Here is a 21,081-nt window from a genome sequence, read left to right on the forward strand (position 1 = left end):
TAGGATTACAGGCGTGAGCCACCGCGCCTGGCCCAGACACTCTATGCTTAAACATCCGCCAAATACCCACTGTCAACTACTTATGTCCAGCATCATGTGGGCCTTGCCAAAAATGCTAACCCTCAGTTCTTTTCCCTAGAATCTGATTCCATGGGTTTAGAGATTTGGGGATCTATTTTCTAACAAGCATCCAGGTGATTCTTCAGGAAAGGCAAATTTGGAAAAGGCTGACTTGATAGTCTTTTAAATTCCCTTCAGTCCTAAATCTAGGCAGCAGAGAGTGTGTAGCACGAAGGGCCCCCAGCTGATAGCAAGAGGCCGATTCTAGCCGGACCCTGCAGTTCACATGGCCCTGTGCTGGGGAAGCCCTAGAAGGGAAGGAGGCTGCAGAGAAGGGAGTTTTCACCTATCAGCAATCAAGTTCCCAATAGAAGTGAAAATGGGAGTCAGGGAACAACTGGTTTTGAGCATCTTCCTGGGGCTTTTTCCCTTGCCTGGGACTGGCAGGACAGTGTAGGTCTGAGCAGCTTCCACTATACACAGGAGGACACTTAAGCCCAAAGAATTTTTAAAACGTGCCTAAATTCCACAACTAATCAGAGGACGCAGCAATCCAGATCTCCCGGTCTTCACCCTCTTCATTGTTAGGGTGCACCGCAGGGCACGCATGTTTCCTTGTGGCTTGTGGAAAAGCCACTGTCGTTGAGCGCCACTGTCCCGAGTCCCTGGAAATTCTCCCGAGTGACCTGGAATCTAACATTTCCCTGGATTTGCACAGTCTGTGATAGAGAGAAAGAACCGGGTCTGCGGTGGTGGGCAGGACTGAGGAAAGACTGTGAAAGAGGGAAGCACGGGAGCAGGACTGAAAAGGAAAGAGGCACAGGGGCTGGCTCACAAAACCTGAAGGCCGCGTCCCCATGGGTGACCTGACCCATCAAGGTCTAACACCTGGCAGTGGCAAAGCTGGGCGAGAACCCCTGATTCACCCTCCCAAGGTGGGGCAGGAAAAAAGGCAGAGTGCGAAGCGAGATCTGATTTTGCAGAAGCTTTTTAGAAATTCGCTGTGTCAGAGAAACTGAAAGACCAAACAAAACCCCTAAAAATCCAAGCCCGATTATTTCATCCACGTGGCACAAGAGCAAGCCAAAAAAAAAAAAAAAAAAAAAAAGTGTGGGGTGTAGGGCGGGGAAAGAGCCACCCGTCCCGCCCCTGCTGGAAGGAAAGGATTTGCCGGGAGAGCAAACTTCTGACACCGCCTGGGTCGCTGACTCCGCGCGGCAGGGAGGGAGGGAGATCGAGGAGGCCGCTCGCACAAAGCCGTGGAGCCGCGGCCCCTTCTCTCCGCCCCCTGCCCGGCCAACGCCGGAGCGCGGGGAGCAGCCGCGGGCCCTTTAAGGGCCGCGAGGTGCGCGGTCTCTTTAAGGCGGGTCCTAGTGGTTTCTGTTTTCTGAAGGAAGTGACGGGGGGTGGGATTGAATGAAAAGTGCAAAACACAGGCTCGCAGAGCCGGAGCCCGGGGCCGCGGAGCCGGGCCGGGGCAGCGTTGTCTCCGCCTCGGGGCCTCCGGGGGCGCGCTGCCGAGCGCTATCCACGTGCGTCCGTGCCACCTCGCGGGCGACCCCGCGGCCAAGGCCCCCGGCGGAGCGGCTCCCAAGCGCCCCGAACTAGCCCCCAACTTTGGGCGAAGTTTGCCTGCGCCTCTCCCCGCCCCCACGCGGCGCGCCGGGGCCGCGGACTGCAGCGGCCCCCGGGGATGCGCCTTCCCGGGGTTCCCCCGGCGCTCCCCGCGCTGCTGCTCCTGCTGCCGCTGCTCGCGCCGCTGCTGGGAACGGGTGCGCCGGCCGAGCTGCGGGTCCGCGTGCGGCTGCCCGACGGCCAGGTGACCGAGGAGAGCCTGCAGGCGGACAGCGACGCCGACAGCATCAGCCTAGAGCTGCGCAAGCCCGACGGCACCCTTGTCTCCTTCACCGCCGACTTCAAGAAGGTGAGGCGGCCTCACTCGCCGGGGTGGCACCTTCCAGCCTGAGCCCCCCGGGATCCCAGGCGCCCTGTTGCCTGCCCCTCTTGCCTGCAGAAGGGAAGACGGGCCCACGAGGGAGACGCGGCTGGCCCAAGGTCACGCCGGGCTCTTCTCTACACCTCTTTGCCCATTCCCCAGCGCCCACCCCTTCATTCTCCCCAAAGAACCCCTCTGCTGCCCTTTCTCCCTCCTCCAGCGCTCCCAGAGCCCCCCAGGTGCTGACCCTCCTTCAGAACTACTACTAACGACTGGACTCCTTTCTTGGAGTCATTCCTCTGTGCTCTCTCGTGGGAAAGCCCTAGGCTAAGTGTTCTCTCTGTGGGCTCTCACTGGGTTCTCGCTGTGTGATCTAGAGCAAGCAAGTCTCTTTCCTCCTATAGGCCTGGCTTCTCACCCCTGTACAGGGCAATGAGGGGTCTGCGAAGCCTCCTAGCCCTGACATTTTGGAGTCCTTCTGTCACCTCTTCCTCTGTTTCACTTTTCTGGAGAGAGGTGATTGCCCCTGGTCCCTTTCAAGCCAGGAGAAGCCCTGTCTCCTCTCTGGTCTGGAAGGCTGGGGCGCTTGCAGCAGGAGGATCCTGGAGAGAGACCCCAGCTGAGGCCCCCTCCCTCTGGGAGAAGTGCTGCCTTCACTCTGCCTGGCAGAGAAGCGAGCCAGCCCCCCTATTTTGGCCCAGATTAGGGTTAGGGAGTTAGAGACCAGCCCGCTCTGGGTGGGGGTGTGTGTGTGGGGGGGTGTGGGGGGGGGTGTGTGTGGGGGGGTGTGTGGGGGGGTCTGTGTGTGTGTGTGTGTGTGTGTGTGTGTTGTGGAGGGAACAAGAAGGGCCTTGCACCCAGGATGCTGGGGATTTATCAGGAAATGGGCCTGGGGATTTATCAGGAAATGGGCCTGGAAGGATGGTGAGTGACTAACAGTGACCCAGAGCAGGAAAACTGGAGGAAAAGAGGGTGGGTGAGTCTTAGGTATTCAAAAGGAGTGTTCTGTCTCCTTCCCCCAGCTAAAGAGAGGCCCTGTGAGGTTCTGTCCCTGGAGGAGTGCAGGGGTGAAGCAGATTAGATAGCTGGGGGAGCCCCGGGCCCGGAGGACCCTTGCTGAAGCTGCCTGTCTTTCTTCCTTCTTAGAGACAGGGTGCTTTAGAGGAGAGGTGGCAGAGTTTGGGGAGTCAGTTAGGGATCCAGCCAGATTGCCATAGTTAGCAGGGGTGGGGGGTTAGGCTTGACCGATAGAGGTGGGTGGGGTTGGGGGGTGAGGCTTGGCTGCTGATTGCCCCAGGGCCACTGAGTTGTCACTGACATTGGACTTAAGCAGGCAGGTGGGGGGCGGGGTAGTGAGCGTTCACAAATGGGAAGACTTTGTAGCCCATCCTTACTTAGCAGGCCTAAGCTAGGCACTCAGATGTAGATTGAGAGAGAGGGAAGCTGATAGGGTCGGCTTCGCCACCCTGCCTCCCCACCTAAACCTTAGGAGAACTTTATCAAGTGTGTTCTGTTCCTGAAAAATCTATGTTAGTGGCTGGATCCATCAGGAATTAGGGATTTAATCTTCTGTCCAAGCTCTTTGTCCTTGAAAGTTAGCCTCAGGCCAGGCTGTGAGCCTCCCACCCTCCTGCCCACTGGCCGTCTTCTTGTGGCAGCACTAGAACCCTGCAGAGAGACTTCCTTGGCTGTGGCCAGGACAGTGAAAGGCAATGGGTAGGACTGAGCTTTTATAGCCTTTAGCTACAGCTGGAAGGTTTTTATTGCTCTGACCTGAAGGGAGAGGCTAAGAAGTGCCCAGGTAGCTGTGATGTGATGGCAGTAGTGGCTGATGGCGGGGGTGGGGTGCTGGGGATTGGAGGGAGGGTATGCTGGGCATCTGACTGCCCAGTTAGAAAATGCATTTGGAGATTGTGAGCGCCTCATTTGAATCGCTGCAGTGGTTCAGACCTCCACCCAGGTTTCTGAAGTCTGATTTTCAGCTTAGCCTCTGACCCAGAAGCTACCATTTCACACCCGCCTCTGGCATCTCCAATTTCATCAGCAGGGGAGGGAATTGGGAGTGGAAGATACAGAAAGGAAAGCAGCTTTCCCAAGTCCCTTTAACTCCAGGCTTCTCCACTGGCCTAGGATGGGGTGGAGTTGGAGAGTGCAGTGTGGGGAAGAATAGCCTTACCCTCACCCAGGCCACTCAGTCACTGCCTGCACTGGCCACAGCAGCTTCTATGTCCGAATCCTTCTAGGGTGGGTCACCTCTCAGTTCTCAAGGCCTTGTGCCTCATAGTCTTTGGCAGATTTCCACAAGAAAGTTCGGTCTAGAAGGAATAATTTTTCCTATAAGAAAAAGACTTGGGCTGGGTGTGGTGGCTCACATCTGCAATCCCAGGATTTGGGGAGAGTGAGGCAAGCATATCGCTTAAAACCAGGAATATGAAACCTTCAGGCCAAATGAGACCCCTGTCTCTACAAAAAATTAAAAAATTAACCGAGCACGCTGGTGTGTGCCTTGTAGTCCCAGCTATCCAAGGAGGCTGAGGCAGGAAAATCACTTGAGCCCAGGAGCTGAGGCTGCACTGAGCTGCAATTGTGCTACTGCACTCCAGCCTGGGAAGTCATGCTTTTGTGTTTCTTGTACTAAACTCATTTGCAATGGTTTGGGGAAAGTCCTAATCTACTTGGGAAGAGTGACGTTTGCCATTTGATCACTTTGGGGAGAAACAGTCTAGACTGAATGAGACAGACTTGGTTTACCACTTATTAGCAGGTTCACCCTGGGCAAGCTATTTGATATCTCCAGGCCTTCATTTCTTCATCTGTAAAATGGGGATAATAATAGCACATATCCCATGGTTAGTAGTGCCTATGACATACTCATACTGTGTTAAGTGCGCAAGACATAGGAGGCGTTAGCTTTGCTAATTGTGGCCCACACAGCTTTTCAGCAAGGACCCTCTCTGCTAAGCTTGGACTCAAAGACATTGAACAACAGACCCAAGGTCATACGGAAAAGCCAGTACTGAGCTTGGAGGAGCCTGGAGCTCTTCATTGTAACCTTCTCTTTGAAGTTCCAAAATTGCTGGCCAGCCCCTCAGAGTCCACCCAGGGCAGCAGTGAGCCTCACCTGTGTGGCATGGGACCAAGGCCTCTGTCTGATTCCCAACCCCATCCAGCCCTTTCTCTCCAGCCCTTCCCACCCCCGTTTGCCTCTACCCAAGTTAGAGTTCCGACAGTCTAACTCTTTCCCACACTACCACCCTGGACCTTGAGGCAGTGAAGCAGTCACAGTCGTCAACTGGAGGACACATAGCCTGGAGCCCAGGTGAGGCTTGCAGACTCAGTAGCTTGGAGCTATCAAACGGCTGTCATGCATTACTACAAGCCCTGCCCAGAGGCTGAGTGAAGGCCATTAGGCTGACTGAGCCACAGCTCTGAAAGAATGCCACAGCTCTGAAAGAATGCCACAGCTCAGTGGCTCCCAGCTTTGCCGCACCTCACAATCACCTGGGGAGCTTTGAAAACTCCCAGTGCCTGGGCTGCATATCCTACCAGTGAAATCAGAATATCTCAGGATGGGAGTCAGGCAGCAGTTCTTTTTTTTTTTCTTTTTTTTTTAAGAACCTGGGTGATGTAATCCCAGCACTTTAGGAGCCCGAGGCAGGCGGATCACAAAGTCAGGAGTTCGAGACCAGCCTGGCCAATATGGCAAAACCCCGTCTCTACTGAAAAATAAAAAAGAAAATAAATTAGCTGGACATGGTGGCATGCACCTGTAGTCCCAGCTACTCGGGAGGCTGAGGCAGGAAAATCGCTTGAATCCAGGAGGCGTAGGTTGCAGTGAGCCAGGATTGCGCCACTGCACTCCAGTCTGGGTGACAAAAGAACCCAGATGATTCCAGTGTGCGGCAAAGTTTGGGAACCACTGGCACAATTGCTGTAGGGGAGGGGAGGGGGCCTGGAGAAGGAGCCAGGTCAGGTTAAATGAAGGTGGGGCCCAAACTCAGTCACATATTTGAAATCTGTCATCTTACCCACACTAATCCTAATGTGTTTTGAGTAGCACATATGCTTCGGGCCTAATGCTGTATGCCCTGGGTACACAAACTAATTCACAGTGCACCCTTGGTGGGCAGCACTCCCCTTTATACTCCACATCCTGTGGATGTAATTAGCCCTGGATGTACATAATCACTGGCATTTCTAATCACAGGCATGCCACTGTCCCCTGTCTCTAACCTGGCTGTTTGACAGCCCTCCTGGTCCACCTCCCGGAAGCTGGTGTTCTTGCCAATTTCTCTGTCACCTCTGTCCCCAAGTCCAAGTGGCCAAAAGCTGGGAACAGGATGAGTCACGCTCCAGGCTGCCTGGCTTAGTGCTGACCAGATGGGGAGGGTGATGCTGACAGATATGAAGAAGGTCATGTGTGATGGCATCAGGGTGGTGGGCAGTGGGGGTCCCTTTCCCCTGCCAGCATCAGGGGGGATAAGGAGACACAGACTCCAAAAGTGTGGAAAGAGAGGATCCTGAAGGCCCACGGCTGGAGCCTTGGAGGGAATAAGCAAGATAAGGGGAACGTACAGCTCTACGGGTCAGCTCAGGGCCACTTTGAAGGGACGAGGACCCATGGAGGTTAGAAGCTTGAGCCCTACCCTGGGCACTGAAGAGAGAATGGGAGCCAGAGGAAGGGACAGTCCAGAGAATGCTAGAGTCCCGGTGCCGGGGGGCCTGGTCTGGGGGTAGGGGAGCAACAGGAGAAGCCTTGAGGTATAGTCAGTGAAGATATGGAATGTGCAGTGTCCACATTGCCACCCAGGAACGTTTATCCCAAGGAGATATCACAGCACGTAGATGTGGAACCGAGAAGCTTTCAGGGCCCAGTCTGCCTCTACCCTGTCTGCATTAGCACCCTTAAGATTTGGCGTGGAGGCATCTGATGGATGGAAAGTCTCCTTGGGGAGGAGAAGGCAGTGGAGGTGCTTTCAGGTAAGGCCCAGACTTTTCTGGAGCTCAGGGCATTTCCTCACAGGTATTTACAAGAAGTCGCCAGATGGAATGACCAGGCTCACTGACATGGGGCTCCTGGGTCTAAAACCTGTCCCTCCTCTGCGTGTGAGGAATTCCTCCTTAGATCAGGAATGGGCAGCCCCGCCTGAGGGTTCAGACCCCCTCCCTGGAATTTGGCCAGCATCTCCCACTCCTGAATGCTATGTCCAGGTGGAGTCCTAGCAAAAGATCCTGGTAGGCCATAAAGACTGCCACCTGGGATAATGGAGTATCCTGCTGGGAAGCGGGTGGGCAGAGTGAGTTAGTTCCCTCCCAGGCTTCCCAAGGCACAGAGAGGCGGGGGAGATACACTTGGGACAGACTCCTGTTCCACAGGCAGAGGGCCCAGCCTCGAAATGAGGATTGCATAGGGTCTGGAGATCACCCAGTGAGCAGTCCCTCACATCACACATGGCCTTATCTGATCCTCGCTGCCACAGACAGCAGGAAGCAGATGGTGCCTCTCTGTGTAGATGTGCGGGCTGAGGCCTGGAGCTCTCAAGTGAGGCTGACAAGATCAAGCAGCTGATAATATGAGATTAGGACCCAGGGTTCCTTCCAGTGTATCCTGACTGCCTGTCTGCCGTGGTACCATGAGTGGGCTCCTTCCAGTAGGCTAAAGAACGCTGGGGAGGGAGATGGAGGGGAGGAGGTTGGAAAAAACCTTGGTGTAGGGGAACAAATCCACAGAGACCCTTGTTTGGGCAGACGTGGGCTGGACCACTTCCCCCATGCTCTTACCTCCAGTGGATGGAGTGTTGGCTACTTGGCCATGCCTGCAACTCCTCTCTCCCCTGCATGGCCTCTTGGGGAGTTGGGTGAGGGTGATGGGTTTAGAAAATATCTCACCAAGGCCAGGTGTGGTGGCTCATGCCTATAATCCCAGCATTTTGGGAGGCCAAGGCAGGTAGATTACTTGAGGCCAGGAGTTCGGGACCAGCCTGATCAACATGGTGAAACCCTGTCCCTACTAAAAATACAAAAATTAGCCAGGCATGGGGGTTGTGCCTATAATTTCAGCTACTCTGGAGGCTGAGGCAGGAGAATCACTTGAACGGGTGAGACAGAGGTTGCAGTGAGCTGAGATCACGCCACTGCACTCCAGCCTGGGTAACAGAGTGAGACTCCGTCTCAAAGGAAAGAAAAGATCTCACAGACACTAGTGAGCACTGTGTAGGTTTTTTCCTGTCCCTTACCAGCTGTGTGACTTGGTAAGTCACTTAACCTCTCTGAGCCCCAGGCTCCTTGCCAGTACACCAGAGACAACAGTGTGATGCTCGGGGCTCAGTGTGCACAGTGACTGAGAGGCCCTTCACAGAACAGAGGCCCGCGTGGGCATGTGAGGAGCGAGGTGCCAGTGCCCGCAGGCCAGGAGGTCCCTCTATCCTTGAAGTTGGCAAGTGTTGAAGTGGCTGCCACTAGGGATTCAGATAAAGCGCAGGGAGCACAGGAGGCGCCAGGGCTGCGAATGCGGGTGAGAGGGAAGCATGGAGCCCCGTCTTAGGAGCCCTGAGTCAGCGGCACAGTGGGGCGCAGTTGATCCACATAAAGCCTCACATTGTTCCCACCGCCGTCAGGACAGTGGTGACCTTTGGGATTCAGGCTGACAGAGCACTGCTCTGGGGAGGGGCTAGGGGCAGGAGCACTGCTCTGGGTGAGTGGTTGTGCTAATGCCCCGTGACAAGCAGCCTCTGTCCAGGCCTAGCCCTGAGGAGATGCTGGCATCTCATCATGGGGTGGCCTAGGTCGCTGGGTACTGGCCTTGGGATGTGCGTGGCCTGGCTTTGGGTGGAATCCATCCATCCCGTTCCTGCTCGAGAAGCCTGGGCAGAGCAGCCAGGGTGCTTCCAGCTCTGCCGTGGGGCTAGGAAGGCACTGCTTCCTGGCTGACTCTCCAGGCTAAACCCCCTCTCCCCTCCCCAGCTTAGCAAAGCCAGCCCCTTCTCTAACCATAAAGCAGCCCCAGCCAGGAGCAGAGGAATAAATATTTAGATTGGCTCAGCCTGGGCCCCAGAATCATGCTCTCTGGTGTGACAGGAAGGAGACCAAGATGGCAGAGGACACTCCCAGGAGAGAGCGCCAGCTGTCCAGGAGCAAGGGGGCTGGAAGAGTGGGGGGTGGGGGCAAGTGGCTTTGTGTGGCCCTAGAGCGATGACCTGCAGCCTGGGCTGTGACCAGCACGGGACAGTGGTGGCTGGAAGCAGGGTGTGGAGGGAAGGGGCGGTCTGCTGCCCTGGCCCCCTTTGCTTTCCATTCCCTCGCAGGCGGGCCTCCTCCCAACCACCAGGGCTTTCTGGGGGGGCGGGTGCTGAGGAAGAGTGCCTGGAGAGTGGGGCCAGCCAGAGGCCGTGGTGGGAAGGCGGGGTGCCAGAGGAGACCCGGCAGGCTGGAGTGAGGTGATGACATGCGGTGAGAGTGTGTGCCTGTGCGTGCACGCATGTACACGTGTGAGTGTGTGTGTGTGCACATGTTATGAGAAGCGGCGTCAGGGAGGAGACGTGTGAGGAGAATCCCGCAAGTAAGGAGGGCGATGCAGGGTGTGTCCTGAGGCAGAGCATGAGTTGGAGAATTCAGAGGGTGGTGGACGTGGGGACTGTGGAGAGGGGTGTGATGAGAGGGTGAGGAGCCGCCTCTGCCGGGAACAGGGAGACTGTGAGGGAGGAGACAGGCCAGGATGCACGCCTGTGGAGGGAATGGGAATGTGGAACAGGAGCCACTGGGAAACCTTGCGGGAAGGAGACTGAGACCCAGTGAGTCTGTGAAAGAGGATGGTGTGCGCGAATGGGAAAGCCGTGTGAGCCTGTGCGTCAGTTCAGATTAGGCTCGGCCATGAGTAACATAAACCCCCAGGAACAGCGGCAGAGGCGGAGGCAAAACAGCCTGTTTCATTCTTCCCAATGTTATCTGAGTCTGGAAGCCAGTCAGGGCTGGTGTGACAGCCTCGCAATCCCCTGGGATCCGGGGGCTCCCTTCCCACCCTCAGTGCTGAGCACAGGATGTCTGCCCAGGGGTGCTCTTCCCAGAGCGGTGCTCTGCCATCTCTCAGCGCATTCACCTAGTGCAGCTGAACCGGAGCAGCCTTCCCTCTGGAGACACAGGTGGATCCGTCAGACAGCATGGCTGGGACAGGCACAGGGAGGAATTGAGTATCTGGACAAGGGCTACAGTGGGGAGCCTGGACAAGCATGAAGATTGCCGGACTCAGAGTCAGCAGGTCTGGGCTTCTGGCCCTGGCTCTGCCACTGTGTGACTCATGAAGGTTACTTCCCTGCTGGAACCTCACTGGGCTGTGAACTAGATGATCCCCTAAACCTTCTAGATGCCAAAATAGCAGCTGTAGCACTACCAGCCTGCAGGAGTCCAGCTACAGGCAAGGCCAAGAAGAAAGAGGGTCTGCACGTTGGAGGCCAGTGGGTTGATGGAGGCCCTAGAACATTCATTCATTCCTCCAGCTACTAAGCATTGAGCCCCAGCTGTGCAACAGACCCCGGGGCCACCACGTGAATAGGCTGGAGCTGCTGCTCGTGAGCCAGAGGCAGCTCACAGAGGACCTGGATGACTCACTGCCCGGGCAGAAGATGCTCCATGAGGACAGGGACCATCTGCCTGGGGCACTGAGATCCAAGGCATTCTCGCAACCTCAGGCAGAGTCTGATTCAGCTCCAAACCACAGGTCCCTCATGTCACCCCAGGCTGAAACCCACCGATGACTTCCAGGGAGGCACAAGAGGAAGCCTCCCACTCCTCAGCCTGGGTGCTCAGACCCTGCGTCCTGCTTGTGTCCTGGCCCCTTGCCAGCCTCATCAGCACTCACTATCCTCTCCCTCCTCCCCTAGTACATTCCCACCACTTTTCTCGGAGAACTCTTCCATGCTGTTGTGCATTCACCCTTCGTGTATTCCTTATCAGATGTTTATTGGGCACCTGCTGTGTTCCAGGGGGTAGGGATGCACTTCAAGAGACACTTTTCCAGGCTCAAGAAGTTGAGTCTGGAAAGAAAGACAAGTAAAGAGGTCAGCACAAACACAGTGGGAGCAGACAGTGGGATTCGTGCTCTAGAGGCAGTGACTGGGATTGGCCAGCTCTGCAGAAGGGCTGGTGAGGGCAGCACTGGGAGGGCAGCCAGAGGAGGGTCGCTTGTGAGCTGTGCCCTGCTCACATGGCACAGCTGAGACAGCTGAGCACAGGGCATCCTGGCAGAGGAACCTGCTCACGGAAAGTCCTAGGGGTGACACAGCATCGCTCAATCTGGGAACAGCAAGCTCTTCAGTTCAGTGCATGGGAAGTGCAACAGTTGCTGTGAGCAGGGATCTGGGATGCCAGGCTCTGGGGGTAGGCTTTCTGGTGAGGACAAAGGGAGCCCTTGAAGAGCATTCGGCCGCTCAGGTGATAGTAGCATGGAGGGATGATTGGGTGGGGGTATTGGGAGGCTCACGCTTTGCTGTCTTCTGTAAACACCTCATTGCTGGAAAGCGCTCCATCCTTTAACTATCAAGGGCCACTGAGGCATCCTTCACTGTGTGAAGTCTTCCCTCCTTCATGCCACCCCAGCCCCAACCTTAAGGGGACAACAAGCAGTCCCTCATCCACCCTTTACCTCTATTGCACTTGCAGTAAACCTCAACCCCAGACCTATTGTGCGCTGACTTGAGTTGTCAGAAGTCAGCCTCCTCCACAATCCCTTGAAAGACAGGAATCTGTGTCTTGGTCAGGGCCACTCCCCTGCCAGGTGCTTGTGAAGGCCCTGCACCAGGTCATGCTAATCAGTGCTCTCCCACTGATGGCTGATTGCTTGCAAGCCCCAGAGGAGTCACCTGACCTGTCTAGGCCGTAGGTACATCTAGAAGAGAAAAATCTTGGCTCCTGGGTCTTCAGGAGTGGAGTAGATTTCAGTTGGAGCAAGGCAGACATAGGGCCAGGAACTACAGCAACAAGAGAGAAACTGAAAGTTCAGCCCACTGTGTTCTGAAAACTTTCACTCATTTATTCCCTGTAACAGTCCCTCGAGGTAGGTACTGTTGTTTTACTCAATCTCACCAATGTGGAAACTATGGTACAGAGAGGTTAAGTAAATCCCCTCAAGGTTATGTGGCCAGCAAAGGCAAAGCCAGGATCTGAACATGGGTTAACACTGGCTCCAGAGCCTTTGTTCATAAATTCTGTGCTATCCTAGAGCTTACTGACTCCTTACTTACAGCTACAGAGGAGGACTCTAGCAAACACTATTTCCCCAGGGTACTTGCCACACCCTCTGGGTGGCCCTGGTTGTGGTATGCTTCAGTTCTTCCAGGTAGGCTGGAGGTTGCTGGAAGCTTGTGGGAGAAGGAGCCTTATAACAACCTCCCATCTTGGGGGCCCTTGCCTGGGTCCTGAGCCTCAGAAGCCTGCCTGCAGCCCCTGTCGTGGGCTCTTCCCCAGCTCAGCATCTGCTTTAGGCGATAGGCCACATGAAATGCATCATCCCAACAGATTCCTGGGCAAGGAGGAAGGCTGGGAGCCAGGCTTCTGCCTGGCCTGGGCTTAGCATCTGAGGGGACTGTCGCCCTTCCCTGTGAATGTTAGAGGAAGCGGGGGGTCCAGAACCTGGCTGGGGAGTCTGAGGTGCAAGGAGTGGAAAGTGGGAGAGACGCTGGTCAGGATGATGGAGCCCTGTTACCAAATAGACCCAGGAAGTAGGGCTGCCTGCTCCCTCTCAGGGATCAGCAAGTAAAATGTGCTTTTCTGGGGAAATAGGACAAAAGGGCCGGGCGCGGCAGCTCCCACCTGTAATCCCAGCACTTTGGGAGGCTGAAGTGGGCGGATCACCTGAGGTCAGGAGTTTGATACCAGCCTGGGCAACCTGGTAAAACCCTATCTCTACAAAATACAGAAAGTAGCCGGGCATGGTGGCACATGCCTATAATCCCAGCTACTCCAGAGGCTGAGGCAGGAGAATTGCTTGAGCCTGGGAGGCGGAAGTTGCAGTGAGCTGAGATTGCACCACTGCACTCTAGCCTGGGTGATGGAATGAGCCTCCGTCTCAAAAAAAAAAAAAAAAAAAAGAAGAAGAAGACGACGAAGGAGAGACTGGAGATTTTGGGGTTTAAAAAGTCCTGGCAGGGGCCGGGCGCAGTGGCTTAAGCCTGTAATCCCAACACTTTTGGAGGCTGAGGCGGGTGGATCACAAGGTCAGGAGATCGAGACTATCCTGGCCAACATGGAGAAACCCTGTCTCTACTAAAAATGCAAAAATTAGCTGGGCGTGGCACGCACGCCTGTAGTCCTAGCTACTCAGGAGGCTGAGGCAGGAGAATCGCTTGAACCCAGGAGGCGGAGGTTGCAGCGATCCAAGATCACACCATTGCACTCCACCCTGGCAACAAAGTGAGACTGTCTCAACAAAAAAAAAAAGAAGTCCTGGCAGGGCAGGCAGGTGGGTTAGAAGGGTGTTCCTGCCTCCTCTTCTCCTCTTACTTATGTCATGCTGTTTGGTAGTTGCAAGAACCACGAGCCAGACCTGCCAAGGCAGGTGTGCTGACTTAAGGCAGGCTGCCACCAGATGGGCATGGTGGGAAGCGGGTCCTAATCCCACCTCTGCTGCTGGCCGGCCCAGGCATCAAGGGCAGACCCCACAACCTCTGTGTGCCCGAGTTCCAGTTTCTTTAGCTGAGCATCAAGGAGATGAGACTAGCTGATCCAAGAGGCAATTATGCATTCTGGTTAAGAGAGCTCAGGCTTTGAAGTTAGACTGTCTGGGTTAAGATCCTGGCTATGTTTCCTCTTAGTCCACGACCTTGAGCAGGTTACCCAATCCAAGCTCGGTAACAATCATAGCTCCTACCGCCTGTTGTAAGGATTTTAAAGAGGATCATACATCCTTTTGACCCATGGAAACAATGTTTTTTATCTTCTAGTTATAAAGTTCAATAACTCTTTTTCCTATACAAATAGGAGATACAGAGGAAATTCTCTCAGTGAGAAATTATCATTCTCTTTCTGCACCCCCAGTCACTTCCCATTTTGACAGCATTTTGTTATTGTCATTGATGACATTATTCATATAGAAGCAGGAAAAAAGCTCAGATAGATTTCTTTCATCCTCTAGTCTGGTCTGAAAGTTCAAACACCTTCTCTTGCCAACGGTAGTCAGGTGATGTCACCAAGCAAAGAGACCCCTGAGCAGCCCTGAGACTTCTGGGTATTTGATGTACCTGCGGTATTGGAGAAGACGCTGTGAATATCCAAATATCGGACTCTCCAAAGGGTCAGAGCTGAAAATACCAGGGAAGTGGTTTTTGGATCCTTCCCGGGGGATCCTGCCAGGGACATGGCCTGGCTTAAGCTCTAGCAGGGGAAGTCTGGTATCAAGTCTCACCTGGCAGGAATTGAGCCCAGAATGGAATATGCTACAGGCAGAGCAGCCTCCCATCTCTCCTCAGCCGACCTGAGTGAGGGGAAGATCAGATAGCCTAGGCTGGCAGGACAAGGAGATTGCAGCATCATGACCAAGAAGGGATTTCCTGTTGAGAGGAAGCAGGGGTTAAGCTGAGCTCTGATTCACCTTCTTCACAAGTCTCTGGGATCATAAGGAACCTAATGGAACCTTCTTCAACAGCTGAGCCTCAGTTTCCCTTTCTGGAAAACCTCCCCTTATACTTCCACACCTCATTGTTCCAGAGATCATTTACAATAAAAGGAAGTAAGAGAAACTTTTGTGTAGAGTTGAGGGACTGCAGAAGTACGTGGGTGGCATTTATGAGATGACATGCACTCGTTTGTTGCAGACCACCTACGAGGCTTGCTGGTCACCTACAAGAGTAATCCTAGCTAGCACTTACCCCATGTGAGAACCTTCCAGATGACTTACCTAGTCCTCACCACAACCCTGTCACATAACTGGGATCATCCCCATTTTATACATCAGAGAAATTAGGGGAAAGCCTGGAGGACTCACTAATACATTGCAGCTTTGGGGCAGAGCTGTGAGTCTCTTACTGCCTGTATTGGACTCCAAGGGGGCCACTCAGACCCTGTTGCTGAGACACTTCTGTTCTTGTGGGTGTACAGCAAGCACTCAGTGAGTATGTGGTGGGGGGCGGGGGCCCGGGCATTAATAGATGATCTGCAGAGCTATCATTGTAAGTCTCAGTACAGAGCCACAGAGAATGGTCACTGAGGCCAGGGTGCCCCCACCACAGGAGGGTCTTGACAGATGTAGACCACTTCTGACTGGGGCCCACTAACTTCTCACTGGGAGCAGAGTTAATCAAGTCCCAGAGATGGGTAAGAAGGCAAGGAGCCGCTTCTCATGTGGTGAGCGGTGCAGGTGGGCAGTGTACAGGGCTCCAGCAGCCAGATAGGGAAGGGGGACCCAGCCCACCCTACAGCTCTCCTGCCTCCATCCTCCTGCAGACCCCCCATTCACACAGTGAGTCAGTAACAGGAAGGAGCCCTTGGACTGCGGCAATGCCATTAGCGACCCCATGGGGGAAAGGGGAAGTGGGGAGGGAAAGGAAGAGGCGAGGCATCCTAGCTCCCTCAGGCCGGAAGGCTGAAATAGCTGCAGCCAGCCTCCCACTCTGCCCTCTCCCCGTCCCGGCCCCCCCACCCCACTCACTCAGAGGTCAGTGGCCAGGAGCGTGGCTGATCAGAAGCACCAGGGGCATCTTGAGACCTCTCCCCAAATCTACTGAATAAAAATGACTACGATTTCTAGCCATTAGAACTACAAAGAAAAAAAAAAAAGTCAGAGAGAGGAACTCTGGAGTCGGTACTGGAAAAGTCCAGCCCTCCTCCATGATGCCCTGGTCAGGTGGCTGTAGAGGCCCTGGCCCACCCTGATCAGGGTGACGTTAAGGGGTTCCGCCGAGGGGAGTCATCAGCTGAGAAAAACTCTAGTGGTTCACTTTGTCAATTTTCCAAGAGGCTTTGGAACATTTAGGGTGTGTTCTTTCTTTTAAGTCACGGGTTTAAATGGAAAAGATAAAAATTCCTAGACCAGCAGGAGGGAGGTGTCTGTTGCCGGGCAGTGTCCAGGCGTCCTCCCAGGGACCAAGCTGAGCACCCGGTGGGCCGGTGGGGAGCTCCTGCACCCTCCAGCTGCTCCCATCCTCCTGCCCTTCTTCAGGATGTGAAGATCTTCCGGGCCCTGATCCTGGGGGAGCTGGAGAAGGGGCAGAGTCAGTTCCAGGCCCTCTGCTTTGTCACCCAGCTGCAGCACAATGAGATCATCCCCAGTGAGGCCATGGCCAAGCTCCGGCAGGTGAGTCCCCTACCAGGTCTGCCTGGCCCAGATACCGACCCGCAGACCCGACCCCTGCAGCCGGCCTGGCTCTAAGCCCTGATCCCCCAACCTTAGCTTCCCACCCAGCTCCTCATCTTCACGCTGTTCCTAGACCCACTGCCCTTGACCCGCCCTCATCCCTGGTACCCCATTCACTCTAGAGTCCTGAGCCCCTGATTTTGCCCCGGCCAAACCTGACCCTAGAGCTGCAGATCGCTAACTGAACCCCAGCTCTCAGATTTCTCCCGTCTGGTTCCAGCACCTGTCACCTTAGTGACAGGCTAAGGGCTTGGGCTCTGAGGCCAGATCAGGCATCACATTCCTCCGTCACTCATTAGTTGGGTGTGACATTGGACAAGTTACTTTCAAAGCCACAATTTTCTCATTGAGAAAATGGGTTATGGGCGAATTCAGTGAGCTAACATATGTAAAGTGTTCAAGACCCTCAAAGCTACCGGCCTGCTCATGCTGTCTTCTTAGACCCGGGGCCTTGCCCCAGCCGCATCTAAGTTCCCTGGCCTGTCCAGCAGAGCCTGCCCTGGGGGCCTCCTCGCCCCTGCCCTTTGCCTGCTTTCCCAAAGGGACTTGGTTCCCTGGATGTTGGAAATTCCAGAGGTCATATGCCCTGGCACGGCTTGCCTGGCCTACTCACCTCCACCTCCCATCTACACCTCAGCATTCTCCATCAGGCCCCAGAGGTCAGCCTAGCAGCCAGCACATAGTTTGAGAAGTGTCCATTCTGGATAGAAGCTGAAAAGGCCCGACTGTGCTCTAGGCATCAGTCTCACTGCCAGTTGGAGAGGGGCAGGGCTGCCACCCTGCAGAAGGCGCCAGTGTTCTAAAGGCAGTCAGCCTGGGTTTGCCTGACTCTAGAGGGTCAGGGGAAGATGGGCAGGGAGCATTCTGAAGCCAGGTAGGAGTGGCTTCTCTCCCACACACAGAAAAATCCCCGGGCAGTGCGGCAGGCGGAAGAGGTTCGGGGTCTGGAGCATCTGCACATGGATGTCGCTGTCAACTTCAGCCAGGGGACCCTGCTGAGCCCCCATCTCCACAACGTGTGTGCTGAGGCCGTGGATGCCATCTTCACCCGCCAGGAGGACGTCCGGTTCTGGCTGGAGCAAGGTCAGCTGGGAGCTGGGCATGGCCCGCTGCTGGGTGGAGGGAAGGGGATGGGGAGACAGCACAGAGCAGTGGAGGAGGGCAGGGGCATCATTAGCCGAGTCTCATCATTAGCCAAGTCTCATCATTAGCCTTTGCTTTGTTCAGGAGACATTTACTGACCACCTACAGAGATATACTGACACAGGAATCAGAGATGCAGACACTCAGTTCCTGTCCCCCAGCAGGGCAGATCTGCACGGAGTTAAGTGTGATAGAGTACCATGATAGCTACAGGCGTTCAGGGAGGGACCCCCAAACCAGGCTGCAGTTGGTCTGGGAAGGCTTCCTGGAGGAAGTGGCGCCTATGTGAATATTCAGTGAGAAGATTCAGTCAGAGGAAAGGGCCCTACTCCAGGCAGGGCACACAGACTCTGCTAGGCCCTGTGGAGGGAGATTCCCAGGTACTTCCCCTCATCCCTGCCCTTAGGACACAGAGATGGGACCTTCTGTCATGGGAGTGGGGCACAAGGACACCCTGCCCCCCTCCACTGCCACTTCTAAGAAATCAGCTTCGGGCCTTCCCTGTTGCCAGCATCTCTGCCCCAAGCTCCTTGGGAGCTCCCCTCCGTGCTGCGTGGTGCCTGCCTTCCTGACCTCTGTGACTTCAGCGCTGGCCCCTCTCTGGGTACCTTTCCCAGGACAGCCCTCAGGTCCTCTGTGTGGAGGGAGAGGGAAATGGCCCCATTCCAACTCCAGGCCCTTGTGCGTTCTGCCAGCCAGCTGAGCACTGGAGAAATGCCTGCTCCTCCCAGGGCAGGCCCAGATTTAGAAATGTCCAACTGAGCTGTGGTCTTGCCCTCCACACACGTACACCCTCTCCCATGGCCTGCACCCCAGACTACGCCGCAAGCTTGACGTAAGCGTCCCCCAGAAGCTGGCCACTCCCATACAGCCCCTGAGCCTAACCATTCCATCTCCCCCCAGCGCCCCTCATATGAACACTTTCCCGTTTGCCCCGAGCCCTGGCCACCCTGATCTGACCTGCCCCTCTGTGGGTGTGCTTTGCTGGCCCTTCTCTGACTAGCCCTACTCAGATGTCACTTTTTTTTTTGAGACGGAGTCTTGCCGTTGTTGCCTGGGCTAGAGTACAATGGCATGACCTCGTCTCACTGCAACCTCCACCTCTCGGGTTCCAGCAATTCTCCTGCCTCAGACTCCAGAGTAGCTGAGATAATAGGCACCTGCCACCACACCCAGCTAATTTTTGTGTTTTTAGTAGAAACGAGATTTCACCATGTTGGCCAGGCTGGTCTCAAACTCCTGGCCTCAGGTGATCCACCAGCCTTGGACTCCTAAAGTGCTGGGATTATAGGCATGAGCCACTGTGCCCTGCCAGATGTTACCTTTTTTAAGAAGCCTTCCTTGACTTCCAACCCCGTCTCCCCATGCCTCTATCTCGGCACACTCCAGTATGGTGATTTTTTAAAGCACTGTGTGGCCGCGTGGAGGCCTTGAGACCTTGGCCAGATCATTAAACTTCTCTGGGTTGATGTTCTCGTCAGTAAAACAGGGATGACAATACTTAGCCCGTGGGGTGATAGATGGAGGTACTGTAAGTAGAGCCCCTGGCACACAGTTGATGCCAGTAGAGGAGATTGATTCCCATTTAATGTTTCTCCAGTGAGCCCAGCAAGGAGGAGGCTAGTGCCCAGGTCTTACCTCTGTGTCCCATGGCAGGCTTGGAAATGGAGGTGTCTGTAAGTGCCTGTTGGATGACAGAGGAGACCAAGTGGGGAATGTCAGCGGCCTCTGGCTAGGGGAGCTCCTTCCCTCCCTCCCTCCCTGATCCTTGCCTCTCTCCCCCAGGTGTGGACAGTTCTGTGTTTGAGGCTCTGCCCAAGGCCTCAGAGCAGGCGGAGCTGCCTCGCTGTGGGCAGGTGGGAGATCGCGGGAAGCCCTGTGTCTGCCGCTATGGCCTGAGCCTGGCCTGGTACCCCTGCATGCTCAAGTACTGCCACAGCCGCGACCGGCCCACACCCTACAAGTGTGGCATCCGCAGCTGCCAGAAGAGCTACAGCTTCGACTTCTACGTGCCCCAGAGACAGCTGTGTCTCTGGGATGAGGACCCCTAGCCAGGCTAGGGTGGGAAGGACCTGGGGGGTGGCTGCTCTGGGCCCACTGCTCTTCACCAGCCACTAGAGGGGGTGGCAACCCCCACCTGAGGCCTTATTTCCCTCCCTCCCCACTCCCCTGGCCCTGGAGCCTGGACCCCTCTGGCCCCATCTCACATGACTGTGAAAGGGGTGTGGCATGGCAGGGGGGTCTCATGCAGGCATCCCCACTCCCACCCTGTGCCTTCCTTATGGGCAGAGAGGGAGAGAGGGGCTCCCCAGGCCTGCACCCCTCCCTCCTGCGTCTCCCCTGGAGTGTTCACTTGCAAGCCACCAAAATGTGATGGCCTGTGGTTCTTCTGTTGAGCTCCTTAAAAGTGTAGACCCTAAAAGGAGTCTATACCTGGACACCCACCTCCCCAGACACAACTCCCCTCCCCATGCACACATCTGGAAGGAGCTGGCCCCTCAGTCCCTTCCTACTCCCCAACATGGGGCTCACTGTCCCCAAAGAAGGAGCTGTTGGGGACCCACGATGCAGCCCCTGTCCCGGATTACAGCGAGTTCTCATTTCTGGCTCCGAGACTGCCTGTGGGGCGAGTGGAGACCTCCCGCCACTGAGACAGACTGCGGACCACGAGTGCCTTCCCCAGACACCTGGACGTTGCCTCCCAGAGCAGGCCCCAGCTCTTTCCCTCTCTTCACAGAAATATTTTTGTAAGGTTCTGGGGCAGGGAGGGAGCGTGAAGTACGAGGAAAACTTGAATTCCAGATTTTTAATGCAAAGTATTTATCATTTCTACCAGAAATAAACATTTTAAGTTTTTATTTGACAAGACCCAGAGTTTGGAGAAAACTTTTGGCCAATGCTGCCACCTGGTGTCAGAAGTGTCCCCACACCCTGGCAGTGGCCTATCTTAACAACAACTTCTAAAGCACCTACTGTGTGCTCAGCCATTTGAGGAAGGAAGGAGGAGAAGGAAGATATTACTAGAGAAGGATGAGATAAAACTTCTGCACCCAAGACAAGGAGACAAACATAGCTGCAACCATAGTAAGCCAGTCAGAAATAGCCAGCGCAAAGGCAAGAAATGGGATGGAGACTGGAACCCCGCTTCAGATCCGGGCTTAGCTACTTACCTGCTGTGCAGTCCATGGGTCAAGTTGCTTGACCTTTCTGTGCCTCCACTCCCTTAGCTATGAAAGGAGCTTACTTAAGAGACCGAAGTAAATTATTTCATGTCAAGCATCTAGCACATAGTGTTCACTGTTAACCATTCTTAGTATCTACTATTAGTGGAAAAAAAGCAGACATTTCTGCAGCTATAAGCCTGACGCAGTGAAATCAGACATCTGGAAGGCTCTTCACTTCCAAAGTATCTTTCAACATGAAGAGGCTGTAATAGGAAGTGCCGGGCAGGGTGCTGGATGGTTCCAGACGAGGGATGTGCAGGCTGCATGTATTGGGAAAGGCTTTCTGGAAGAGTTGGGGTGTGGGTTGAGGCTGGAAGATGGTAACGATTTGGTGAGGTGGAGGCAGGAGTGTTTTAGGGGCTGGGAGAGTCTCATGG

General features: G+C 55.0%; 1 protein-coding gene across 1 annotated transcript; it reads left to right on the forward strand.

Annotated features, from left to right (window-relative positions):
* Positions 1–1,251: 1,251 nt before the first annotated feature.
* OAF (out at first homolog) lies at positions 1,252–20,348 on the forward strand. The gene is made up of 4 exons (XM_030918688.1): positions 1,252–1,984; positions 16,143–16,277; positions 17,240–17,420; positions 19,266–20,348. The coding sequence occupies exons 1-4, from the start codon at positions 1,754–1,756 to the stop codon at positions 19,529–19,531; spliced, it is 813 nt and encodes a 270-aa protein (XP_030774548.1). The 5' UTR covers positions 1,252–1,753; the 3' UTR covers positions 19,532–20,348.
* Positions 20,349–21,081: the final 733 nt, after the last annotated feature.

Source organism: Rhinopithecus roxellana, chromosome 15 (assembly GCF_007565055.1).
Source record: "Rhinopithecus roxellana isolate Shanxi Qingling chromosome 15, ASM756505v1, whole genome shotgun sequence".
Taxonomy (NCBI): Eukaryota; Metazoa; Chordata; class Mammalia; order Primates; family Cercopithecidae; genus Rhinopithecus; species Rhinopithecus roxellana.